The sequence below is a fragment of the Marmota monax genome, unplaced genomic scaffold (genome assembly GCF_021218885.2).
Source record: "Marmota monax isolate L192 unplaced genomic scaffold, Marmota_monax_Labrador192_F-V1.1 WCK01_AAM20220418_F8-fsc00113, whole genome shotgun sequence".
NCBI lineage: Eukaryota > Metazoa > Chordata > Mammalia > Rodentia > Sciuridae > Marmota > Marmota monax.
The window spans coordinates 2,430,384-2,450,979 of record NW_026694479.1 but is presented as its reverse complement, the minus strand read 5'-3'; the positions used below and the strand labels follow the sequence as shown (position 1 = coordinate 2,450,979).

At 33.6% G+C, this 20,596-nt stretch overlaps 1 protein-coding gene across 20 annotated transcripts in view; it reads left to right on the top strand.

Moving 5' to 3' along the window:
• Positions 1 to 20,596, top strand: part of Tenm3 (teneurin transmembrane protein 3) — a 2,500,614-nt gene that overhangs the window by 2,303,901 nt on the left and 176,117 nt on the right. For all 20 annotated transcript variants that reach the window (XM_058571207.1, XM_058571205.1, XM_058571204.1 and 17 more), the window contains one exon: positions 4,357 to 4,594. In XM_058571207.1, the coding sequence (XP_058427190.1) occupies positions 4,357 to 4,594 (238 nt within the window). The remainder of the gene's footprint in view (positions 1 to 4,356; positions 4,595 to 20,596) is intronic.

Here is a 20,596-nt window from a genome sequence, read left to right as displayed (position 1 = left end):
AAGAAATAGTCCTCAAAGCTAGTATCTGGGTTGTGTGACATGATACCTGCTTGAATGAGATGACCCCTCCCAGTGCTGTTACTGCAGAAATGTCTTCAATCAATCAGTACAGTCTTAGGAGTCTTTGAAGTACAAAACTTAGTGAAGGTACTAAAAAATCCAGAGAAATTTAAGCTAGAGTTCTTGCACTTCAGGATGTAAGTATCTGGTTGGGAAACAAGGCATGATTATGAATTAATCTTTCAATCAAAGGCAATATGGATAGTTCCCACTTTTTTACCACTTCTGTAATTTTTCATGTAATTCTTCACTAATAGTCATCCATTCAACAAGTGTTTATTGAGAATCTATCCTTGTGTAGTCTCTGGGAATCCAGAGGTGAATTAGACATTGTTATTGCCCCTCGAGAATTTAACAGGGGTCATGTTAAATTAGTTAACTATTTAGTTAGTTAACTATGGTACAGAGAAGAAAGTCAATAGAACCATGAACAAAGAACAAATAAAGAATTCTAAGACTAAGAGGCAAGGGAAATGAGTTCTACTTAAACAGAAGAGATGTCATCTTTCTTATAATTCGAAGTAAGTAGGATTTAGATATAGAAAGATGGAGGAAAATATCTTTCCAGATAGAAGCAACTATGCCTGAGAGATGTGGAGCATATTGCAGGTACAAGAAACTTGATTGGAGCAAGTATGAAGAAGACACGTGGAGGAAATGCATGCAAAATATATTTTTAACTACCTGTGACCAAATATAGCATTCATCTTTAGAGTTCATTTATGCTTGATAGGCACCAGGAAGCTATTTTGAGTTTTCCAGGAGTAAAATGATGTGTTCAGAGGTATGTTGCAGGAACATTAAACCTGGTAACTGTGAGGTCTGATTGTCACAAAGGCATATGTCCAAAACTTCTCCTCAAATCTGGGCGGTGCTCAATAATCTCAAGTCTGGGATTAGTTTAAAGCCAAAGGCTGCATTTGCTGTGCTTGTGTTTTTTATGTGAATCTTCCCCCTGTATTAGATTCTCAAGCACTTGTCCAGTCTCCAAATCTCAACCCTATCTGTCTCCTTGTGTCCATTTTGAACCTTGAGCATAACAATTTCCCTGGATATTCAGTTATTCTAAATGGGAGGACTTAAAGAATTTTGTCTTTATTCTCAGTAGCAGTAATAATAATATTTGTCTTAAGCAAACATTTTAAAGAAACTCCAAGTCATGTAGCTGATCATTATCTCCCCCTTTCTATTGGCAATAAGATTATTTAGGGACAGAATTATTTGCTGCTTCAAAACTCTATAGAACTGGGGCTGTGGCTCAGTGGCAGGGCACTTGCCTAGCATGTGGGAGGCACGGGTTTGAGCCTCAGCACCACATAAAAATAAAGAAATAAAGGTATTGTGTCCATCTACAACTGAAACTATAAAAAAATCTGTAGAAATCTACAGCAGACATTTTGTCTACTAACCTTAAATTTGGCTTTATCTTTCCCACTTTAATTTTTTTCTTTTATTCTGTCTTCCTTTCTGTCTGTGCTTAACTTATAAAAATTTATATACTAATTCTATCTTGATTAAGTTGGTATGAACAAATACACATATAAGCTACCATTAGCCTAAACCTCAAGAACTAACATTAACCCTAGTTGAATTCTTGGATTTTCCTTCTGTTATTCAGTCTACTACAGAACTTAAACTTCTGGCCACACAGCCTGTCTCCCTGGGACTCTGCACTAATTCTGTTCCTTCAAGTTTTAGATACCTAGTATTTGTCATCTGGATTAGCTTTATTTATTAGTAATCCTGGTTAATCAAATCAAAGAATTCCCAACAGATAGAACACATTGCTGAATTATCCTGGGTATCACTGGAAATAGTGTGGATCTTTGCATGGTGTCTTTTACACTGTAAGTTATCAATAAATGCTGAAAAATGAATGAATGAACTAAGAAAAACCACAACATCACATCTTTGAAAACTTAAATGGAAGTTTTAATCACTGGATATCTTTTAAGAATAAGAATCCTAAATTAGCTTATTGAAATGTATGATGACAATGGATCTTAAAAATTTCTTGATATTCAATAATGGTCTTAATATTCAAAATGCTTTATTTTACCAATTATACAATGTTTTTACCTCTTAGAGACTTAGAATATCAGTGGAACATACAGTGTAGGTAAAAGTTTGTGGGATGAATGGTCAAATACATGATTAATGAATGGTTGAATGGATTTCATTTAATCCTTAGAGTGTATTAAGACCTTGATGGGGGCAGTATTATTTCCCTCTTTATAGATCAGAAAACATGTATGTTATCATGATGCCCGAAGGTTAGAACTTAAATTTGGTTTTCTGAATTCTAATATACTGCTCTTTACACAGTATAATATTTAATAAAGACTTCTTTTACATAACATGTAAAATATAATACAATTCTTTTTTGGCACCATGCTTAAAAACAACATGAGGTCATCTGATCCTATACTTCCTTTTAGGCATAGTCTTGTTTCCATATTGTTTGAAATATTTCTTCCTTTTCTCCCTCTGTTTTTATTCCATTGACACCCACCTAATCTAGGCAATTCACTATGTCATTCTATAAACAGCTTCTAGAAATACACCTTAAAGCCATTCATAGAGACTCTAATCTGTGCTGGGGAAGATCATACTAATATTTAGATGATACCTGGATAATTTTTCATTATTTTTAAATTTTTAGTTTCTTTTTTCCTAATACAGTTAGAACTATATGTGATGTTTTAACCCTACCATTCTCTCAAAAGCTTATTTCAGTTTAACTATAGACATTTATAATTTATTGTGAGCACCAAACCAGTGACCCAAAGAGGATATGAGCAGTTTCTGGTATGGGGAACTTCAAGAATAGAGGCAGCACAAGGAATTAGCTCTGTTTTCATATACTTAGGTATTATATATCCCTCACTTCAAGAGTGAGAAATTGTTAGTTATTAGATTATATGATATGGATTATTAGAGACCATTCAAAATATGTGATAATTACTGATGTTATATGCTATGTGAGGAGTTATTTTTATTGTTGTACCCTGTAAAGAGGTTTGATAATACATATATTCATACTATTACATATGGATTCATTTCATGCATCTGGAATTACAGTGTTAGACTATGTTATTTGACTTAATAAGCACTGTTGGAATTCACGTTATAGATGAAAGATAGTCCCTGTGTTTCCTATTCTCTTTTAATATGTGCATTTATATTAATAGCATGATTTAATGCATCACTTTAAAATTATATTGCATTTTAAACTGCATTTAGTACAAAATCGACATCTTATGCATGTGGAACTTTAATAAGTTTAGCATTAAATTAAAGAGTCATACATCTGTTTGGTAAAATGTAGTATTTGTCGATTCTAGCATGTCCAAAGCTAGGTAATGAGATTAAAAAGTAGGTCTCAAAGGTTACATTAATTTGCAATTTTTAACTTCTGATTTAATAGCTTTAGGGATTTTACCATAGATACAACACAGCTTTGTGTTTATATTTTGAAGTCGTGGGGTCCTTTATGATTCTGTTCTAGAAAAAATATTTGTGCCATTGACATGGCTTGAGTCTTTCTGGTCACCTATGACTTACTCCAAAATGTAGTTATACTACATACTGTGAAATTGGAAAATCTGTTCTGTGTGTGTTCTAATGGATGTAACGGTCATTAAGTATATGAGTCTTCTGACGTTGTAATCAGATGTGATTCAGTCTGTTAAGTATCCATGAAACAACATCTGCTTCACAGAGTGACCTTCTGCTAAAGAATACTTAGCGTCTATTAGTAGATCATAGTGCAGATCTGCCTTATTTGAAATGCACTAAACTAGAGTAGTCGACTGCTGTTTAGCAACTAGCTTGTAATAATTTATTGCAGTTAAATAAAGCTTAAAAAACTCCATTAAATAATTATAGGGATTATATGCATTTCAAAAACCTTTGTGTTCTACCGAAATTACCCATTTAATTTCAGGGTTGGTTTATTAAAAAAAGCTAAAGTCTAAAGGCACATTAGGGGAGCTGTCAGATGCTGTTTTCTGTAGGTGTTAATAAAACCATATGAAAAAAAAATCTGAAACAAATTAAAACCAAAAGCAATTTTGCCATCTGTTGTATATTAATTAGAACTTTATGTATCAAGGGTAAACTTGCTCTTAGAGAATGTCACTGAACACCCGCTTAATAGAATACTATGCAAATTTATTAGGTTACAGATTTATATGCACTTTTTAATTCTAATTCATCTACAGCAGATCCCCAAGAAATTGGTAGTGTGTATGGATATATATATATCCATATGAGTTTCCTTTTCTCTTTTTTCAGAGCAACCTGCAAACAACCAAGGCCAGTCTACCCTGCAGCCTTTGCCGCCTTCCCATAAGCAGCACTCTGCACAGCATCATCCATCCATCACTTCTCTCAATAGAAACTCCCTGACCAATAGAAGGAACCAGAGTCCGGCCCCGCCGGCTGCTTTGCCCGCCGAGCTGCAAACCACACCCGAGTCCGTCCAGCTGCAGGACAGCTGGGTCCTTGGCAGTAATGTACCACTGGAAAGCAGGTAATGCCTGTGTTTGAGCCTCTTAGAGCATTTGATTGTTACACCATATGATGTACCTGCATAACTGGGCATATTCTACAGTAGTCAACAAGCCATTTTCATATATAAAATTTAAAAAGAAAATAGTCCACCTTTTCCTTATTAAGAAAAATTTATTATACATAGATTTTCTGTGTTTTTCAGCTCCAGGTTATTGGTAATTGTTTAGTTGCTGGGTCAGTAAGCTTTCCCATTCTTTTCATACATTTTGTTCCCACCGAGAGAGGAGAATAAATGACCTCAGTAAACTTCTTCTTACTACTGTTTGTTTTTGTTTTTGTTTTCCTTTTCTTTTCTTCAAATTATCAGACTGGTAGAGAAAACAAAGGAGATATAAAATGTGATTTTCAGTCTCCTGACAGTTGGTTTAATGAACATATTTAACATCTTTTTGTTGTAGACATCCATAATCTCTTAAGACTATATTTATCTATTATATGGTGAAATCATAGTGTAATAATTAAGCACCAGTCAGATGACCATTTATTAAGGATATTTTTAGTTTCTTACAATATGGGGGAGATTGGACTTATTCTCTAAAGTTCCTTCCAGCCTTATTTCCTAAGAGGCTCTATTAATTCTTGGACAGTTCTAGTAGAAAATTCTTCCTTACAGTGAACAAAAATGTCTGTCTCTAAAAATTTTATCCTCTGATTGTAATCAGTCAAGTAGTAATCTAAAACTATACCAGACAGTTTTGCCCTATTTCTTTGATGGCCCATGGACCTCTCTTTGTCTTCCAGCGGAATGCATTACAATACTTATTACACATATACAGCACAATTTTTCATAGCAGATCCTCAATATACACAGTATATTCATACCAGTTCGTGTCTTCATACATGCACTTTGGATAATAATGATCCTCACATTCCATCCTTGTTAATAACCCTATGCCTCCTCCCTTCCCCCCCAACCCCTTTGCCCTATCTAGAATTTGTCTATTCTTCCCATGTTCTTGCTCCCTTTCCCACTATCTTTCTTTGTCATTGTTCACCTTCTGATGATTGAGTGAGTTTCTGAAGTTATGACTTATAGCTCAAGCTGGCTGACAGGTGTAAATCAGTTAAAGCTGTGTTGAGCGAATCCATTTCAGTATTAAATACCGCTGAGTACTAAAATTTCACCTTTTACTTTGAACAGAACCTCAGTGGTCAGTGTCTCCTTTGTATTTTGAATTGGAGGATCTGCCCTTGGCAGCTTTGTAGCAAGATTCTCCTAACATGCTTGTTATTATTTATTTCTTCACTGCCCCAAGCTTTTATTAGACTCAAAGAAAGAGATATAAAAACTTAAAAAACTTAAAAAAAAAAGAAAGAGATATAAAAACTTAAAAAAACTCTGGACCCCTGAGAGAATGTCCCCCAAATGCCCTGCCCTGTAGAACCTTTGGCTAACTGCCACAATTAAATTAGCTGCTGGATGAAAAAATTGTCTCAAAATGAATGAACTGCTATTTCTCGTCATTAGCTCTATGATCTACGCCACTTATGCCCTGAGGATGAGCTAGTAGGAGGTCCTCACAGTTAGTTGTCAACAATAAAAATCTGTCTTTTCTTTTACTCTTGACCTAAGAACAAGGTTCCAAAGAACTCTTATCTTTTTATCTATAGTGTCAGCCAAGAGTAGTTGAGTTTTATTGTTTATTTTGTATTATTGAACACTCTTCTGGGAGAAATTAGAAAGAGAAAGGGAAGGAAAAGTAGCCAAACAGCACCATTCTCTTCCTCTAGGACAATGAGTCATATATCCAGTTGTTTTTTTCCTGAGGTTATTAGCATAGAGCTAAATTTACCCAGTGTAATTAATTAGTACACACTGAACAACTAATCAACACTGATTCACTATTGTCATTTGGAAAAATTTTGTTAGGAAAAAGTAATTTTCCAGTTGAATCATCAAATTGAATATGGATAATTACATTGTAGTTGACAATAATTGTTTTGACAAATATTTATGAAATATGTCAAATTAAACCATCAGAAACATGTCTAATTTTAGTGATGTTGTATAGCAGAAAAGCTTTGCAAACTGTCAATAAAAGAGTTAGTATTCCTTGAAGGCATGTGTTATAGTGAAAAGATTTGGAATAAGTGTGAGAAAGAATTTATTCTTGTTATTCCTGAAATTATACTAATGAATATTGGTTGGAGGGAGATTTAGGAAAGGAAGTGGCTCATTAGAAGACAGTCAATCCATGGTACATGTGAAGTTATAGCTGATTTCTCCACATTCAGACCATACAAGAAATTATTCCTCAGGGATGTAGCTCAGTGGTAGAGCACTTGCTTAGTGTGTCCCAGGCCCTGGGTTTGATCCCTAGTACTTCCCTCTCAAAAAAAGGAAAGAAAGGAAGAAATCATTCCCAAGGTGACTAGTTACTGAAATTTTCTTCCAGTTTAAAGCAATACCATTAATAATCCACCAATGGAATTACATTATATAGTATTATGAATTGCTGTAGGGGAAAAAGCAGTTGATATTATCTCACTAATGAATAGAAATATAAAATAGAAATACAAAAATTGTGTATCACGCTAACAAATTTTAATCTGTAATATAGTTTTGTCATTTTCTCATTATCCATTGTTCACATTTTATAGTATTGCTAATCAGAAGAAATAATTTTTCAACTTGCAGGTACTCAGTGAATCAACCTAAGCAGTGAAGTGAAAATCTCCCACTGTACCAACACAGTACTACTGTGGTTTCTTTAATAGTCTCACTTGGTTGGAACTCTTGAGGTGAAGAACCAGTCTTATTTATCATTGATTTTTCCTTTTTTAGTTAAGGTTCCCTATTGAGTATGATTCTCAGGCTTGGTTTCAGCTATATTAACAACTTTATCCGGACTTACATCTGCCTTTAACTATTTTAAATCCAATGTATAGTTTCATCTATGCAAGTTATTTGAATCTGTACATATACTCATTAATTCTCACTTTTCTGAAACCGTCATCAAAAGGTTACAAGATATAAAGTATAAAATTCAGTTATATGTAGATAGAAATCTAGGTTTTCCTTCTCTTAGTCTCCTCCCCTTTCTCCTTTGAGCACATTTTCATAATAGTTGGTTATAAAATGAAAATCTCAGTAATTTGGAGATTTGCAGTTTATATGAATGGGTAGAGAAAGCATAAAATATTTTCCACCTTGTCTTGTATTTCAGTGTAGCTTTTATTTTGATTTATTAGAAAGCATTTTTTCCCACCAGTTTCTTGCTTCTATAAAAATGTTTATTTCCTTTCTCTAATGAATTTAACATTTGCTTCTCCTGGAGACAATCAATATTATCATGTACTATACACTTCTACTCAGTAAATAAGTATCTCTGGTCTATAATCGCCAGTGAGTTTTAGGGATACTAGAATCACATGAAGATCTAAATAAGCATTTGCAGTTGATAAGCAAATTCTTATTATTGTATCATTTTTCTGTAACAATCACTGCCTACACATAATACCAAATACTTGCTTATGGTTTTCCTTAAAATTCCTTTCCTTAAGCTATTTTTTCAGAGTTTGGATAATTCACTTTTAAGGTACTTGAAGGCCTATAGCTTGTTCTTTGTTTATTTTATACTTCAGCTGATTCAATATGTAATAATAGCTGCTGCAAGAATACAGAGCAGCTGAGGAAAAACTTAGAATTGACTTAGTATAGAGGTAGCACTTAAAGGTATAGTACAGTAACTCTCATTGAGAAGCCTTGACCTTCATCAATTGTAAAGTTAATTGCCTTCAAGTTCCTCATTTATATATGTGAATTAAGTAGCTTCGTAGTAACTTATTTGATGTTAACAAAATGGTTCATTTGTAACCATTTAATAAAAGATTTATTAAAGTCTTGTTTTATTATGAAGTCTACTTTGGCATTGATAGTTCATTAGTTATGTTCCCATAGCTTTTTACCGTGCAGTTTATAATGCTTTGCTAATTATTAATGTATGAAATTGCATATTAGATTACATCTTTATTAGTGCATTTTTAATTTAAATATTGATGTGTCCTAGGCAGCTTTAATATGAGATCAATTGCTGCATCTTTTCAAAAGATGGAATACCTTAACAGAAGTATTGTTTACTAAGATATTATCCTTATTTCTCTCTTTTCTCTTCACTTTAAAATGGTTCTAGGGAAAGGCAAGGCAATCATACAAAAACCGAGTCTGAATCAGCCTTGCCTATAAAAACTGTGGGCAACACATTTTGACCTTATGGCACCAGGGGAAAACATTACCAAGTGAAAAACTGTGCCCCACCTACCTACTGAGAACCAACTACCATTAGGAAGGTAGTAAGTGGTAAGATCTTTCATAATTAAAGATATAGATAGCTTCAAGTGAAATATGCCTGGGAAGGTAGCCTGTTGACTTTAATTGACCAACTAATGCCATATCTTTTTGTTAAACATAGCTTGGGGAGACCCTGGATTATCTGGGGGGAAAATATCACACAATATGGAAAAGAGATACAAAAATAAAATAGTTAAGGTTACTGAAAACAAATTTCAAAATTGGACCTGGGCCTAAGTTTACTCATCTAAACTTATGATAATGGTCAGTTGGAAAACCAGGCATCATGGTACACACCTGTAATCCCAGCTACTCATATGGCTGAGGCAGGAGAATCACAAGTTCAAGGTCAGCCTGGGCAACTTAGCAAGACCCTGCCTAAAAATAAAATTTAAAAGATCTAGGGATATAGCTCAGAGGTAGAATACTCCTGAGTTCAATACCCAGTACCATGCACACACACACGCACACACTGTCATATTCTGGTTCTCTTAAAATATGGCATCTTGAATAATTACAGTATTTCTCAAAAGGTCTGTAAGGAAATATGTATGCATTTGTAACAATAATAGAAGGAGGAAATATAATGTACAATAATTTGCTAAGTGTCATGTATATTTAAGGCCTATTTCAAGTTGTCTCTTTAAAACTGCCTAGTAAAGCCAGGTACAGAGGCTTTGCCTGTAACCCCAGGTACCAAGGAGGCTGGGTCAGAAGGATCACAAGTTTGAGGCCAGTCTGGACAATTTAGTGAGACCTTTCTCAAAAAAAAAAAAATTAAAGGGTTATAGATGTAACTCAGTGGTATAGCATTCCTGGGTCTTAATCCCCAGTACTACAAATAAAATAATAATAATGAATTTTAAAAACCTACACTGTGAAAGGAGGATAATTCAAGAAGCTACTGTAGGCCTAATTCAGTGCCTAAGCTCTGTAGTGACCATGTAATTCATCATCAAGACTAGGACAGTTCTACAGAATAAACTAATATTTTTCTGGACAAAGAGGGCTGGGGTTACCAAAGTTTTGCTCCCGAGAATAAAGCTTATTTAAGCCTGTAGTTTCTTATACCTAGGCAAATAAGAATATGATCAAATGTAAGAGGTGCCTTTGGTCTAATACAGGTATGACCCTGGATTTGAATTTTCCTGATTTCTATTGCCAATTTATAGCAAATACTTTACCTTTTATTGACTCCTTCACAGAAAAAGTTTCTTTGACCTCCAAAACATGTAGTTTCCAAAGTAAATGTAATGTATTTGTCTATATTTTCTTCTCACAGTATCTAAAGAAAAGGGGAAACTTAAATTGAAGAGAGTATATTAAATATTATTCAAGAAGTTCAATTGTTTAAATATAAAATATTAGATTTAAAGGTAAATCTGTATTCACAAAAGTGTAAAACAAAAATAAAGTTTGGTTCTGAATTTATAATAAAGAATGAACTTCCATCCATGTATCTCCATTGGCATTATAATTGAGGCTTCCCAAACCATTCTTAACACTGAACTAAAAAGCTTTCATTCTAATCACATGTGAAACTAAAATTCAAAGATGGTCACTACAATTAGGAAAGCAAAACCATGATTTTTTAAAAATGTGAGATTATTATTAGCTGTTTGTAATATTGTAGCTTCACTTGGTTGTTTAGCCTAAATCATTCCAATAATTAAAATGAGAAAGTAGGCTGTAATAGTAGCTCTAAATTGAAGGTAATTCCCAGGTGTCAATATTGATAGATATTCTGAGTAAAACCTAGTAGATATAGTAGGGATACATGACAGTGTAACATCGTGAGAAGAGCAAGTACTTTGCTGTCAGATAAAACTGGCTCTTAACCCTAGTTCCACTGTTTTAACTATCTGTGTGATCACCTACAAATTATTTAAATCTGAGGTCAATTTCCAATGCAATAGCAATTCTCCACAAAATAAGGTTGTATTAAATGGAATAATGGTGGTAAAACCCCCTGGCACATGATAGTTGCCCCATTAATGTTTTTAAAAATAATGACCAAATGACAACAATTGCCTAGGATAAGGGCACCTCATTGGCTAAGTGTTGAATGAATATCAGTTATCAGAGAGTAGCTCTCCTCTTTCCAAATGATAAGAACATATTTTGCTTTTGTTTTATTTATGTATAACTTTTATTTATATAGTAGGAAGGCCAGACATAAATGAAGCCTTAATTAATTTTGCCAGGACAAAATTTCTTGGTTTTCTCACTTCTTTTCTTGAAAAGAAGTAGGTGAATTCTTATAGGCAAGAACCCCAAGTCTGATAATTTTGTTCTTAGGAAGAAAAAAAATCTTCAAATAATAATGAAAGACAACTATTCATATACTTGAGATGTTTAATTAACTTAAGTAGTAAATGTTTGGAATGAATCAATAAAAGCCTTGAAAGATGCATTGTCTCCACATCAGTCAGAAAGTAGACCCCAGTTTTATTTAAGGTGTTGAAAGCTTCAGGTGTATTTTGTGCCTGATGAAGGTACTGTACAATAGAGGGGAGTGTTATTTTGTTTAATTAGCGTGAACCAGTTTCTTTTTAATAGCAATTAAAACACCAAGAAAGTATGCATTAATCATTAACTATAGACCTTCAATTATTTCTGCAAGCATAATTTCACTAAATTGCAATACTGTATATCCTGGTAATGTTTGGTTCTGGATAACCAGTAATCTGGATAAAATATTCATATATGATTACCTTAATTTCCATAGTACCTAGGGAAATGAATTCTTAATTACTCCTGACACATTTCTAGTCACTTCTCTGTGAACATGATCAAAGTAAAAGGTCATGGATGCCTTTACTCTGGTCATAGTTAATGGCTGTGATTTAATCATTATCTCCTTCTGAATATGACCTCTTCATTTTGAAGCACCCTCATTCTCTTCCTCAGCAACTGTTTTGTGAGGCTGTTTTAAAAATCTCTTTGCCTTTACTAAATTGTCTGTGAATATGTCTCAAGCATCTTTACTCTGTATATTTTTGTATATTACATGTGTGTGTTTTATCATTACCTAAAATTATTGCTACCTGATGATTTTATCTTTTCCTAGAATTAATTTTTGTTCAATTTTAAAGCTGTCTTTTTCTCCAGAATTTCATCCTCTGGTTTCATCACCAATTAATATATACCCTGTCAAAGATAATTGCTTATCTATTCCAGCACTTTTTCATTTTTCCTTAATATACTCTTGCCTATTTTATTTCTTCCTCCTTTTATTTCATACCTGAGGTAAAACTTGTTTTCTATTACACTATTCTGAGAACCTTTTCTTCTTAGCCCATAAGATTAAATTCTTGGACATGCAATTAACCACCTAAGCTTAATAAATTCTATGTGATAACCCCTCTGATTCTGCTCTGACCCTCTTTATGATTTTGTAACATCTCACTCCATATTCTGAACCACTTAAAATGCTACCACCCAAAATCATCTTATTCCAATTACATCCTATACTAATATACTATTGGTGCTTTCTTGTCCTGGTATACTGGGAAAGCATTGGGTTTGAGACAGCTCTCTATTAAAATCTCAACATCTGTCTAGCCATGTAACCTTAGTCTGAGTACTCACACATTTTTATCTTTTTTCTTCATAAAGATATAGCTCAATTGGTAGAGTGCTTGCCTCGCATGCAGAAGGCCCTGGGTTCAATCCCCAGCACCAAAAAAAAAAAAAAAGAAAAGAAATTTGGGGCTGGGGTTGTGGCTCAGTGGTGGAGTGCTTGCCTAGCACACGTGAGGCCTGGGTTCGATCCTCAGCACCACATAAAAATGAAGTAAAGATATTGTGTTCACCTACAGCATATTCCAGCAAACTGGTAGTGGTTGTATTTTTACATTGTAAGTAAACAGAAAAAAAATTCACTATGGCACCATGTTTAGGGAAGCCCTTAAGCAATTTAGAAAGTGAGAAATTGTTGTAGAGGACATGTATTATTTTTGCAACATTATATATTCTGAATTATATATTGGTGGAAATATTTCCAAATTTAAGTTTTCCAAATATTCTCTCTGAAGTAGCTTTTTTTCTAGAAAAGCACTACTTAGACATTCTTGAATATTTTGAATGGATAAATTATTAATTTTTGATTAATATATGCTTGGTAGCACTCACCAACAGGGAAAATATCACCAAATTGGAACACTTCTTATATATTTATCTTATATTTCTTCTTATATATTTATCTTATATTATGGTTTGGATATAAGTGTCCCCCAAATGCTGCTGTGCTAATGCAGGAATGTTCAGAAGTAAAATGATTGGATTGTGAGAGCTGTAAACTAACTAGTCCATCTGAGTTTGAATAACCGACTGGTTAGTAACTGTAGGCAGGTGAAGTGTGACTGGGGGAGGTAGGTCATTGAGGGTAGGCCCTGGAAGAATTTCCTCTTCCCTGTGGCCCCTTCCCCTGTCTTTCTCTGCTTTTTGGCTGCCTTGAGGTGAGTCGTACTCCTCCACAACTCCCCTTTCACCAAGATGTGTTGCCTCACCTTGGGCCCAGACCAGTAGAGTTGGCAGAACCTGAACTAAATCTCTAAAATCATGACCCAAAATAAACTTTATCTCCTCTAATTTGTTCTTGTCAGATATTTTGATCGCATAGATGCAAAGATGCTAACACCTTATTTAGAAGGTTTCTACCTCTTCATGTACTTAGCCATGAGACAACTAGCCAGCCTTTATGAGGTTAAAAAAATATTTTCAAGATCATGCCACAATTCATCCCAAAATATTGTGAAGAATCTTGTATTTCATTAAGCACACACAAATGCAAAATCCAAGAAGTGAGGGTATCACTGCCATGTCCTCTGCTTTTAACCTCCTCTCAGAATATCTCATTAGACATTAGTAAGGGACTTTCCAACAAAAGTGCTTAGGGCAGGCTCACTGCCATCAAAATATTGTAAAAGTTTAATATCTTTCTAATTTTTTAGATAAGAGGTAAATGCCAGATTGATATATAATAGTTAAAATAGGAGCTTGGAAACTTTTTTATCTCACTGGTTTATATTTTAAATAAGTTAAGGTACCTACCACACAGAGACTATGTAAGTTTTGGGGCCAAAAAGTCCTGTTTTTCCCCTATACAATGTTTGACAAATTCATTAAATCTCTATCTTCCTATCTTAAAATAGTAGATTATGGGGTTGGGGGAGTAACTCTGTGGTAGAATTCTTCCTTAGCATATGTGAGGCCCTGGGTTAAATCCCCAGCACTAATAACAATAAATAGTAAATTTCATAATACACACACACACACACACACACACACACAGAACTGAGATTTTGTAGAGCTCAAATTTGATAATATTTTCTTGTCATATGGTAAGTAGGTGTCCAATAAGCTTACTGAAACCCCTCCCTACTCTTTGAACTGATTGTGCTGTTCTGTTTTGTCATCTACTTCTTGTTCACTGTCACATGCACCTCAGGTTGGTAGTTAACTAGGATGCCTTCAGTGTTTCATACAATCTTTCATTCTTCAAAGATTTACATCTATACCTGAAATTCTTTGTTTATCTTGCTCATCCTTCTCAAATGTATTGAAAAAACTTTTTTGACAATTTTAGCCATAAAAGGTCATCGTTAATTAAATGAATTAATAATTCAATGGATGAAGTCTTGACCAATAGCACATAGGAATTTTAAGATGTTCTTTTTATCTGAATTTTAATATACTTAGTATATAATAACTACTATACCAACAGAAGATGTAATTGATATATTAAAACATGCAAGAAAATCTCTAATATAGATTTTTATACTTGAAGCCATGGCTACAACACTAAAATAACTAAAATGTGAAATAACTAAAATGTTAAACTATTTGAGCCTTTTTAATAATGGTTAAAACAAAAACAGTAATTTCTGCAAATTGTTGTTGTTCAGTTCTTAACATTCCCCCCAAAAATGCTTTTGCTTGACTATAGATGTGTCTAACTTAAATAAGTCATAATAGAAATGTTTTGTTTCAGAGTATAGCTTCATACCATGTTAAGCTGTGATTATATTTAATTTTTATATAACTGTCTTACTTGCTTAAGACTGCGAAAACTAAGTGTGAAAGTAGAGAACGTAACTAAATGAATTGTCCTCCAATCCACTTAACAGTCTCTAGTATTTTCCCTCCTACTTTTCCCAGAGATTGGTTAAAACACAATATTGTACTTCCCATAAACATGTTTTCACATTCAATATAATTATTAATTGTTAAAGTGTATAATGACAGATGTTGCAAATTTTATGTAAAATGTTAAAAACAGCTTGTGTCTCAAACACTTTTTTGAACAATTACTAATAGTTCATATTAACTCAGGTAGCAATAGTGAAATCTATCTTGTTTATAAGCTTTTCATTTAAGATATATTTCTTGCTTAGATCACCTCCCAGTGTGAAAGTTGTCCAAAGATAATACCACATCAATTCAAAAGTGTAATAGATTTGAGACCACAACATGCTATCAGCATGAAGTAGTAGTTTATCAGTCTCACTAACGCACTGTGTCACAGCCAGAATCATTACATATTTGTTCTTTTGTTTTCATGTCAAAATATATAATTTACATCCTAATGTTGATTGCTTACAAGGGGTATGTTTAATTTTCTTATTTAAAATATTTTTTTAAAGTACGTGTCAGAATTTTAGGTAATAAAAAAGAAGAGCCATTTTAATTAGGAGTCTAAAATATTTTCTTTTTATAATTGCATAGTATATTACTATAAAATTTTATAACTAAATTTATAGTAATAATACCTTCATATTAGAAGCAAAATAATCAATCCATTGAACAATTCCCGGCACTTCTTAGAAAATTTATACATACATACTCACGCACAAATCTGTTTTCCTTTTCCAGAATCACCCTTCTTAAAAATTATGATGAAATTATTAAAATACAAACACAAATATTAAATTTTAGTTTAGTATTGATTCACCATAGTTATGTTTTACTATTTCTTAACTGTTTCTCCTTTTCAGTCCATCCTTGAGACACAATTTCTACCTGCCATTTGCAAATTTTAATCTTAGAGCTTTTGTCAAGTACTTAGTGCTACATTGGTCACTGAAGAAGTTAATTAAAAACTGGTCCTCTTAATACTTCTTACTTTCATCACAGCAGTTGAGTACTCTTCTGGTGCTCCTGCTTATACCATCTCCAAAGAATGTTTTAAAATAATTTCTAAAGGATAAAAGAAAATACTTTCTCCTTAACTGTAATTTTAGGAATTCAGTGTGGAATTGTTTTTGCAATTAGGCTAGTATTTTGCTTCTATTTAACTTGAGTAAGAGAATTTTTGTCATCACATTATTTAATAGATAGGAAACTACCAGAGCTTTTACTTTTGTTGGCGTGTGGTAGTGTACCACTGTGGCGGGTACTGGGAAGATCACTTTGAGTGACAATACTTTGTCCTCAGCAATCTCAAAGAAGGAGAAAAGTTTAGCAGGAAGCATGTCATGCAGCAAAAATATTTTATTTCTTTTCTTCTCAAAAAAACAGATATATAAAGGGAGTAAGGAGATTGTATTTATTTATGTGCGTGTGTATATAGACAATGTATTTAAGATATTTAGTATTAAGGTTTCCAGAAGAGTCTCTGTAGGAGATAAAGAGAATGATTAATAGCTTTTCCTGGTATAAATTTTAATATGGGTAATAAATTAAAATAGTTTTTAGAAGAAAAAAGAATAGATAAAAATTACCCCAGTGAGAAAGGTTAAGGGTAGAAAAATAGCATTATGTAGAAAGTTATGAAACATTTTGGAGAGTTATAAATGCCCATGGTGAATTTTCAGTTTGGCTTATATATGGCTCAGAAGTCCAAGTATTAAGTTCAAGGAGAAAGGGAAAGAAACCTCTCCTCCTAAGGAAGGTAGAGTACCTTGTGAAATAGGGTACTTTGCTGGAGGATATTTTAGAAGCATATGGAAATACTGATACTATAGGAAATGAAGAAGAACCAAAGCATACTAGATGCTGGTGTCTCCTTTGGACATGGAGGATCAATAAACATGATAGTTAAAAGTTGCCCGAACATTAGAAAGGATAAGTGAACCACTTAAGGAAATCTTAACTAATCCAAGGATTGTGGGGGGGGGGGGGGAATAAAAAGGAGAGATGTTGAAAGTAGAAAAATTCAAAGTGTGATGACATAGAACAATGAAAAATGTTGAAGACATTTGACTCTGAGGTCAGATGGTTTGAGCCTTATATTCTACAAATTTTATTTGTTCTAAATTAACTACTCAAAGGAAGCTACCAGCAGTGACTTTCTAAGCATCAGTCTTTTGAATTGATTTTCTGATATGTTATACAATCTTAAAGGGAATCTTGGCATTAAACTGAAGTAAAGATAACTAATGTGCCAATATCCTACTGCAGTGGTTCTCAAAGTGTGGTTGCTGGACCTGTATCAGTTGCTGAGGTTCCTGCTGACCCAGACTTGTAGTTTAACAAGTCTACCAGGTGATTGTCCTGCAGGACAAAGCTTTAAAAAATGGTTTCTCCGTCCATTTCTGCTCCTATTTGTGACCTAACCCTCATAAGCCTTACCAAAACTTGTGATTCTGTAATCTATTTGGTTGTACTGTATTTGTGTAAAAGATGGGTTACTATGGAATGCCTTTTGCATACTACTGCAGGTACTAGTATGGATGGGTTTGCCCCTGAAATTTCACAGCAGGGTTTTTTAATATCTTAGGAATTTTACAGAACTTCTGAGGGCTAGCATCCTCAGCCAATAGATCATTTCTTTCCAAATAGCAAAGCATTTAAGCACAGTAAGTAATTGTACAAGATGTTTCAGGATGTTTTGAGAATAATTAGCCAAAAGGTACCAGAAACAATCAGGAACCAAAACGTAAATAAGAATGGGTAATTTTCTGTATAGATTTCCTTTTTTTCATTTTCTGTTTAATAGCTTCAAGAAATCTTATATTTCTTTTCATTATTATGTAAAGCACATACTTTAAGCTGCTTTTTTGGCCTTTTAATCAGTTATAAACATGTTGCTAAATATACATTTAACAGATAATCCAATTGTCTTTAGAACTTAAAATTCAGAATTTGATGGTGAAAATTCTGAAGACTGATAAGCACAGGTTTTAAGTATTCGAGATGTTTGAATGATATCTTTTAGGTACATCATTTCTTTCAAATACATACTGACAAATATTTGGGGATGATTTACTTTCTGTACTATTTAATAAATATACTCTCAATTAAAAACTACAATATAGACACACAGTAACAATTAAATATCGTACATTTTAACAATTCTCTTTAAGTATCTTAAAATGCACTCAAACTGTCCATTGTTTTGACATCAGGTGTCTAAAACTATTTTTAACTCAGTGGTTAATTTTAGCCTTCATATATTTCCAGGTAAATTTAATCCACAAGTATGGGATTCATTTGCTTTAGATCTGAAAATGTCATTTTGGAAAAGTCGTTTGATGTTGAGGAAATCTTGTGAGACCTTTATTAAGCCTTTTAAATCCAGAAAGTTATATTTTGCCAGAAGGGAAAAAAAAAACCTATACCTCAAATATTTCTTACCTCTCAAATGAAAACTTTGAAAAGTTTGTAAATTTGGCCAAATCTAGCCAATTATTCTTCTCACTGGCAAATTGCCTTTGAAATCAGAGAGTATCTAATTTGAAGAAAACAATCTGTCTCCTAGGTGCTTTTTATTGATTTGCCTACAAACATCAGTAGAAAGCAGGACTTCAGGACATTTTACTGAAACAGTTCACATTTGGTTTAGTGCAAATTAGGCCCTCTGTCCAACAAAAAATCTGGGAAGAGGAAGAAAGTGTCAGTATTTCCTTGCAGTAGTGCTTTCTCTGTATATGATATAATAGATGTGATATGAAACAGAAGTATGTTTCCAGGTGTCTGTATATCACTAATAAAGCTTTCAACTGTGCTGAAGGGACAGGAGCTGAGCACCAACTGCTCTACTCTTCTTATTCCAATCATTTGTTTTGTTAATCTCTTAAAAAGGTTTTTAATACCATATAAAACACTGAATAAAACAAATATCATCTATGCAGATAACCACTTACGAAGTTATTCTAATTAAAACTTCATTCAGTAGTTGCATACCTTCTTGTTTGACTTTTATTTTCCGTCCTAATATCCCCTTGAGGAAATGAGTGAAATCACTTTGAATAATGCTGTAACACATTTTCCAGGGACACTTTTCATTTGGGTCCCTATAATTTCTAACTTATTAAACCATTTATTTGACATTAGAGGAATAATGTTATTATATTAATCCCATGAACAAAAATACTATTATTAACCCATTTTTTTCTAGTGACATGTATAAGCTTATTACTCATTTAATTTTGTTTTTAATAGTAGTATCTTCTTAAATAAGCATTAACATATTGATATTATGTATGATGTAAAACTGAAAAACACATTCAAATCTAAATAATTTATCTTGCTTCTAAAAATCTTATGATAGTAATTTCTGTGGTTATTACTTTGAAAGACAAAAATCAATTAAAAGTGAAGTTACATTCCTGCTAAGAGATGGGGTTTTTAAAAAAAGCAAAATATTATAAGATACAACTACAAGTGGCCTGAGATATGAGTAGACAGAATTGATGACTAAGTGTGTGGAAGTAACCTGATACACTGTGAAGGTCAGACATTTAAAACTTAACATTTCAGGCCAGGCATAGTGGGGCACACCTGGAATCTCAGAAAGTCCAGAGTTTCAGGCAGAAGGATCACAAGTTCAAGGCCAGCCTCAACAACTTAACAAGACCCTGCCTCAAAAACAAAAAAAAAAAAATTAAAGACCAGAGGTGAATTTTTAAAAATGACTGCTGATGCAGCTCAGTGATAAAATACCCCTGGGTTCAGTCCCCAGTACCCAAACAAAACAAAACAAACAAAAATATGACATTTCATTTGAGGGTAGAAGAATATTTGAAATGAAAATGTTACTTTTGCCTCTTCTGTGCCTTCAACAAATAGATTGAAAGAAGGAAGTTGAGGTATAAGACCATAGAACTTATCTACCTTCAAAGGAAAAGAGGAAGGAAGGAAAGAAGGAGGGAAGGGGAGGGCGGGAGGGGGAAGGAAGGGAAAAGGAGGAAAGGTAGAAAGTAAAACAAAGCAATAAAGAAAAGAATGCAGGATTCTCTGACAGGCTGAACCTGTCAGAGAGGGAGGGAGAATGCAAGAAGAAAGAGTAATTGAAAATTACCTTAAGTCCCTCAGTTAGTGACCCAAAGGATAGAGTCACTGAACAACAAACCAGAAGGCAAGAATGAGCACAGCAGGAAAGAGGAGGAAAGTCAGCCTTTGTCCTTACTAAATTTAAATTACATCATAGAACCCTTGAAAACTATAAACTAGAACAGAGATTGGAAACTGAAATAAAACAATTGGTCAGAAAGCAAATCAGTAAAGAAACAGATCTTTCCACTTACAAAGACCAAAGAGCAAGTATTAATTGTGCTTAGTATGGAGTAAGCCTGGCCATTGACGTGCTAGCCACGGCCTGGCTGTGGGAGTTAATGCTGCGGTGCAGTTCCCCAGCTCAGGCTTGTTGTTGTTGTTAAATAGAATCCCCCTCCAGATTCCAAAGCCACAAAGCAACTGTTAGTGTTCAGTGACCTTCTGCACCAG